Consider the following 8,177-nt stretch of genomic DNA (forward strand, 5'->3'; position numbering starts at 1 on the left):
AATTTTAACTGTTGGGCGTGATATCGGTAAGCTTAAATCCGCTTTAAATATCGCTTTAAGTACAGGTACACATGACAATCTGGTATATATCCGGTTCTAGGGTTGGCTGTCTCTGATCTCTAGTAGAAACTCTGTCAGCTCCCATAACACAACTGAATCAATTGATGTTAATTGATCATATTGTACTATAAGCTATAAATTACTTGAAATATCTAAAAAAGGTTGTCATCCTTTGGAAGATACTCTTACAAGTAACTATGAGACATGTACTGTCATTCGATAATGAAATGAATGGAGTTTTACGTCTTACTTTTCTGCACCAATTGGGCTAATGACGACGGTCAACACCATACAGTGTGCAATGAGGGAAATTTTGGTCAGGACAGCGACATTAGCCTTCTCTTTTTCGATTTCAACTGTCGAGGGATCTTTAATGTGTACAGCCTGTAGCACACGGGGCCTTGGTTTATTGTCCAATTCGGACGACTATCCAATTATTATTGCTGATGTTATCTACTTTATTTCTAATTAATGGTTAGGATCTGTACAACCCAGTACGATTTGTTAACCACCAGGTACGACTGTCAACTCAAGCCCTGATCACATGATGATAAATATAGGAGTAAAGGTAATATTTATACCAATATCATAGAAATAATTATCGGTTTAGATTTGAAGTTATTAGAGTTATTATCTTTAACAGATCGGCCAGTATCTTGTGTCACTTAAGTAGGCAAACCTCGTAAAGGAGACAAGGTAAATAAATATTCATGATGTTAAGTGATTTTCACACCGGCCAGTAAACTTTCTTCTACTTACGGTTTGTTTTGTAAATACAAACACAGGAAAATCCTTAACAATATCTGAGTATGGGCAACCCCTTTCGTATTAAAAAAAGGTCTTGTTTCATAAAAAACACTAATATAATAATCCTCTTCTCTTCGACTCGTCCGAAACTGTTAACTATTTCTACCGTGTTTCACTTTAGTACGTAAAACTCGTATAACTGACAAGGGTAATAAATATTCAATATTACTAAGCATTAATATAGCAGTATGGGAAGCCTCTTATCCAAAGTTTATCAACTACTAACATACATAAACAGTCATACTTAGTCCAAAACATCTGCCTCTATTCCAGCCTCTGGTAAATATTTTGACAGTTATCGACTGTATATCTACATGGCCGAAAACTTTAAAAATAGCTACAAGAGGTTGGAATAGAGGTAGATGTTTCAGTTTAACTTGTATCAAGCATAGGACAGAAGAATGCTTAAACTTCGCAGCTCCCTGAACTGTTTGGTGATAATTCAAGTCTAAAGGAAGTCCTAGTGCTTTGACTTAACAGCAAAGTTCCCCATACAAAGTTCAGATAATTCTATCAATTATCATACATAAATATATTACGTTGAAAAAAAAACATGAAACGAATATTGATATTAAAGTACTAGGTACTATATGTAATATAATGTATCTATATATTATCTTATAGCCTATATTTAGCTTGTTTGAGATTGGCTCTAATATAATAATAAATAATATTCAGATATAGATAATTATAGACTACTATATCCCTTCAATTACTGATACCACTATTCCATTGGACCAAAAAACATTCGGGTCTTTAAAACCAACGAGCACCTGCCGAGCAAGCCATCCTGTTCGGGGCTTGGATAGGAGCAAAGTGGTTAAAATTGCATTTCGAGAAGAATTTGGTCATTAGCTAAGAGTGGGAGCATCCACGGTTTGATAAAATGCGGCTTTACATCGCATGTTTATTGTTTACATGTGGAATATTTTCCAAAACCTTCTCTTTACCAACTCTGATCCATCTACCACCAGCACACAGCGAGAACGAAGTAAGGAAATATTTGAGATTTTACTTGATTTGGTAGCCGTAGTGTTGTTCCCTTAAGACTCTAGGCTAGTATTTCTCGATTACATTTGACGTTGCAATCAATGCACCAACAGTTTGTTGACGTTAAAACTAATACACCAACGGTTTATTGACGTCAAAACTAATACAACAACGGTTGTTGATGTCAAAACTAATACACCAACGGTTTATTGACGTCAAAACTAATACAACAACGGTTGTTGATGTTAAAACTAATACACCAACGGATTATTGACGTCAAAACTAATACAACAACGGTTTGTTTATGTCAAAACTAATACAACAACGGTTGTTGATGTCAAAACTAATATACCAACGGTTAGAAAGTGTAAGCACTTTATTTAGATAAGTAATGAGGCACAATATTGAGAAGAGAACAAATTGTAAGGACGTGAACTTATATCCATTTCAATATTTCAGATTCCAGGTTATAGAGAACCAGATACAGGTAATTTGAATTCTCTATCATATGTATTGAGTTGGACTTAACTTCTTGTAAATTCAATAAGAAATGATATATCTTGTGTATTATACGTTTATTTCTCTAAAGTAAAATATAATATCTAAGTGGACGAATTGTACTAAACTGAATTTGGAATTTTTTCATGTAAAAAGTCAATTTCATTATTCCTTAACATTCCACCTTTTTTTTAAAAAAATATCTTGTCAATTTTTAGCCCCCAAGTTCCCAGTTATCAAGGAACATATTAAAGAATTGCCTTTACCCATAGACCTATCACAGGCACTGACGAATGTACTGGGCAGATTACCGAATACCGAAGACATAAAGGATCATTCAGTTTTCGGATTAAATACTGCTGTACATGGAGTTGTAAATCATGAATTCAGACCACATAAGAAGCACGAAGATTCCGAATCCAGACCACAATCAGATCATGTAGCTGAACCTCGCGCGTTTGGTAAGCCTGGACTCGGACCACATAGGGAACATGGAGCTGAACATTATGCGCATGGTAAGCCCGAATTCAGACAGCATGAAGAGCATTGGGGTCTTGAAATCAGACCACATGACGATCCTCATTTTGAACCTCATGGATCTGACCACGAACAGGCCAATACTGAAATAGGGCATATAGATGAAGCCTTTGAACCAAAACATAATGGTCCCAGACGAGTACACAAATATCATGAAGTTGGACTAGATTGGGCTAAAGGAAAAAAAGAAGGAAAGAAAAGATTGAAGAAAGCTAATGAAATTGAGAAGAAAGCTAAAGAAATTGGTGAAAAGTATCTGAAGGATGTCATCCTCGACCATCAACAACTTATGGATGTCATGTTCAATGAAATGGAATTGTTTTCAAAAGGTAAGTTTCATCATCTTGCTTGTGAACAGGACGTAGGACTATCAACTAATTTACTTGAAACTTTATATATTTGTTGATGGACAAGACTGTTTCCTATGTTATTCTTTCTCGAACAAGGAACCGGATTGAAAAACCCGAAGATATTGGACCTTCGGGTTAGCGAGCAAGCGTGTAACTCTCTGAGCCACCGCGGCTCCCTATTATTCTAAGACGGAATTTGACTTTGAAATTGCTGCCACAAGGTGACTTGACACACAAAATGTCATGTAGGAAATTTTATGGTCGTTATGGAGAATAAATACAATAAATCTGTTTCTGGTATTTTGGCTGATTTGTTTGGTCAGGCAGGAATTGATCTGGTTGTATCTCATGATTTTTACCATTTTGGTAGTTGTGGTGTCGCGCGCGTAGCAGACCATGCTAAGTCTTTTCGAAACACCTGATGGTACCTCTCTTTGTAGGAGTCCACTACCACACAACTTTTACTTTCGATTTTGCCATACTTTAGATGAGATTTTGATTAACGGAATTGTCTTGCTTGTACAGATTTTTTTTGAGAGCATCTGAATTGTCAATGTCTACATGCAACTGCATCAGATGATGGATTTTGGTGGAACTTATACCAGCTGATTCAGCTCTCCAGCATTATCTGTATCACCTTTCAGCAATAAAATTACACTTCCTTTTTTACTGTCTTTCAGACAATCTTGAACATATGTTTGCTTTGAATAAAGAAATTATGAAAATAGACGAGGTAAAGAAAATATCACATAAATTGAAGAAGATTATCTTTTCTAAAATTAACGAAGGTAAGGAGACTTTTTACATATAATAAGCGGAGTTACGTCCCATGTTCTGTACATGATTAATTAAACTAATGAAGACAGATCAACATTTGTAGGAAGTCTGTGGCCAAAAGAGGAGTGGGGGAGGGGGTCGTGAAATGGTCAGCCACCTCTCTCACAGCCCCGAATGCAAGTTTTTCGGGCATGAGTCCATAACTAGGTTAGAAATTCGGGCAACCTCAGATATTTCGCCCCTCTCAGCCGTCAACCTGGCTCTTCCACTGTAATAAGTTCTAAACTATTTCTCATTATAAAATTTCAAACTCTCTACAGAACTGTATTTATGTTTTGATAATTATATTTCATACCTGAACTATTTTTTCAGTAATTCCTTCAGTGCTGTCATGCCAAGATATTGATGAAGATAATGAAAAAGACCCTGGTAGGTTGTATATTAGTACAAGTTTATTTAACCTGTGTGAGGCTGAGGGTGGGGCGTGTGTGTTTAGAAGGTAGGAGGAGAGGGGGTATCTTGTGACTGGTGGTATCTGGATTGTCACAACTATTAGCAACTTTCAGCGTCAGGCAATTTAATCTTCCGCTTACCCAGAACACACCACACAGATAATGAAAACGATCATCCAAGGGACGTTACAAAATATCCTGAAAAGAATACTGCCTATAAACTCGGTCAATAACAGTTGAACTGTATATAAGGCGATATATCCATTAATTTTAACAATTATTGAAAAAGGCTTCTAAGCAAGATTCAAAATTACTAAGATTAATGAATTATTACTAAGTGTTATAGAGGGATTCTGTTGTATAATTATGACGACAAGAAAGTCCAATGCAATTTTGGCAAAGTGAATGAAATTCAATTCTCTGTTCATCCTAAGAGGTAATATAGCTTTCAGGATAGAATGGTAACTTACCTAAGATGATTTTAGAGATCCGGTAATCTGATTGGACGATCATTGAAACAGATTTGATATTTAGTTTTATTAACCAGTCAATACTATATTTCTGAAAAGTTCTTAATAAAGTTGAGTTTTTGTGAAACGACTCCTTGAATTCCAAGTTGATATCAGTTGGACTTTTTTATTTAAACCTATTCTATCAATAGGAATAATGGAATCCGAAATAATCAAATCCAGATTGGAATGCCTTCATCTTATCTCCACTGAAATCAACAGCAGAATGAAGTCTGTTCTTCTAAATAGTTGTAAGTTTTTAAACATCTTCTGTACCATCTGGTCCTTACTTCAACAATGATTCATGGCAATGATTTTTCACGTATAACAACTAAGGTTCTAAAGGATCCTTTCTTCCAGAAGGACGTTGGCTAAACCTGATTTTACAAATTTAACAATCTAGGTTCGCCAATCCGAGCCCTCGATGGGATGTCGATAAATAATAAACCATTAGCCTTTCTGTCGAGAGCTCTGATTGGCTTTATTCGCTGGCGTACAGTCCAATCAAACCACTGATTTCTGTGATAACTGAACAGTGGCCATAATAGCATGACATTGTGAACAATGATTTCAGATGATACCAACCACACTCTAGAAGATTTGGTTACAATTCTTTCACTCAGACAGAATCTCATCAAAGTTCAAAAACAACTGGATCTAATGAGCAACCCGGAGATTGTAAACGAAGGTAGGACGATTAACATGTTATATTGAAAATGTGTATGGAGGTCTTTCAGGGGCTGGGATTCTAGAGATCAGCGCCTCCTCTCAAAAAGCATATGAAAGGAAAGACATTAGTTGGTCGCTAGTCTGACGGAAAGGGATGGTTATACTATAATTTTTGTTGTAATTGTGAGCAAAAGGTTTTAAAGGGATTGTAAAGAGGTTTTCATGTTTCATGTTTTTTTTTTTATGTGTATCGGGGACACCTTTGACTTTTGTTTGGGACATTTAAATTCTTCGTCCGATGCCTGTGGTTCCTGCAAGAGAATTCGTAACCAACCTACCAACAGACCACAATACCATAATAATACATATATGTACAGGTTATCTCCCCTTACAAGATGCCTGCATTTCTAACTAAAAATTGCCGACTCATTCACATTTTGCTTCACCGTACCTGAAACTCTTAACTCCGTCTTATATTGCTTAGTTTTAACAGAATAGAATCCCTTTACGATTGTGACTCAAATTAATCAACCATGCTACAGTCCCATGATTCAAAGCATCCTCGCAAATTTTGGTCAAAACAAAAGGAAATAACATTTAGATTAGCATTTTATTTTTAATTTTTAGAACAAGAATTGGAATACGACGATCTTCTTTTCTCAGATGATTTGCTGACATATGATATGGACTGTATGGACACGAATAAAGATAATTTTGGACACCGTCGTGGGAGACGCCACGGTAAACCAGGCCGTAGACCATCTCCGACTACCATCAACATTCATAATTACTACCGCGATATGATCCAACCCAATGCACATCCACCAATACCTTATCATCCCGACTCGTCTGATCTATCTTCGTATACCTACCATCCCATGATAGTTCCAGAGACTTTAAAACCATTCTTAATAAACATCCTCAACAATTCCAAACACAAATTTCCAGACGTAACGCACGAAGCAGTCTCTGGCAGCAAACCCCACTTAGTCGGATTAAAAGAACGTGGCGCCCATAACAACTATCCAAACAATAAACATTACTGGGCTAAACACTCCTTGGTGGGAAATGGTGTTCATGGGCACTTGACCGGATACACCAGTTTACCAAGCCATCAAATCGATAATCCTGACGGTTACAACAACGATGAACGAAACGGTAACGTTGATAATAACGATGAACAAAACTACTACGATAACGACGTCGAAGGAAACAGTTATTTCATTAACAACGGTGAACACTACGGTTACGGTTATAAGAACGATGAACTCTACGGTTACGGTTATAACAACGATGAACAAAACTCTTACGGTTATAACAACGGTGAACAAAACTCTTACGTCAATAACAACGGTGAACGAAACGGTTACGTTTATAACAATGATGAGCAAACTTTTTATGGTTATAACAACGGTGAACAAAACGGATACGCTCATAACAATCATGAACAAACCGGTTTCGGTTATGACAACGGTAGTCAAACCGGTTATGGTAATAACAACGGTGAACAAACCGGTTATGGTTATAACAACGGTGAACACGACGGATACGTTTATAACAATCATGAACAAACCGGTTCCGGTTATGACGACGGTGAACAAACCGGTTATGGTAATAACAACGGTGAACAAACCGGTTATGGTAATAACAACGGTGAACAAACCGGTTATGGTCATAACAATGGTGAACACGACGGATACGTTTATAACAATCATGAACAAACCGGTTTCGGTTATGACAACGGTGAACAAAACGGCCACGGTTATAACAACGGTGAACAAAACGGTAACGTCAATTACAACGGTGAACGCAACAGTTACAAACAACAATACTACAATAACGGTGGTTATACAGGCTCTTACGGCTACGGTAACAACTATAACGGCGATTCTAACACTTACAATTCCGGTAACAACCCGGAATATGCAAAGTCTAACGGCTACGGTTACAACGGACGCGATGACTCCGACACGTACAATTCTGGTAACTATAACGGACACGGTGGTTATAACGCTTACAATTCCGGCAAAGGCCACGGTTACAACTATAACGGACACGATGGTTACAACAACAAGGGTTATCCACAAACTAACGGCTACGTTTACAACAATAACGGATATCAAAATGTCCATGGTACATACGGTTTAGACCACAATAGTTACGGTTACGGCAAGAATGGATACAAAAATGCTAATGATATATTAAACAACCAACAGTATGATAGTTACGACCGATCTTATCCCCAATGGTCTCAGGCTAACAACTACGGCTCCAAGTCTAACAGCTACGGTTTAACTGGCTATGGTTCTAACGGCTACTACAATAATTACGGTTACGGACTAAACAATGCAGATGATGTGGAACATAACGACGACACGAACGTCCATGCTAATAACAAGAATGATGATACTGATTCGGAGAAGATAGACCACACCGAATCATCAATGTACGATACAGGTTCAGAAAACACAGACGATATTGACGAAGGCGATAAAATTCATAGTATTAAAGATTATTTTAAAATATAG

The 8,177-nt window shown here is 37.0% G+C and overlaps 1 protein-coding gene across 1 annotated transcript; it reads left to right on the top strand.

Moving 5' to 3' along the window:
• Positions 1-1,753: 1,753 nt before the first annotated feature.
• Positions 1,754-8,177, top strand: LOTGIDRAFT_174202 (hypothetical protein; the record flags this gene model as incomplete). Its single annotated transcript, XM_009052530.1, has 8 exons — positions 1,754-1,858; positions 2,317-2,344; positions 2,574-3,221; positions 3,923-4,030; positions 4,392-4,448; positions 5,555-5,668; positions 6,277-7,062; positions 7,504-8,177. The coding sequence occupies 8 exons, from the start codon at positions 1,754-1,756 to the stop codon at positions 8,175-8,177; spliced, it is 2,520 nt and encodes an 839-aa protein (XP_009050778.1).

Source organism: Lottia gigantea (genome assembly GCF_000327385.1).
Source record: "Lottia gigantea unplaced genomic scaffold LOTGIsca_186, whole genome shotgun sequence".
NCBI lineage: Eukaryota > Metazoa > Mollusca > Gastropoda > Lottiidae > Lottia > Lottia gigantea.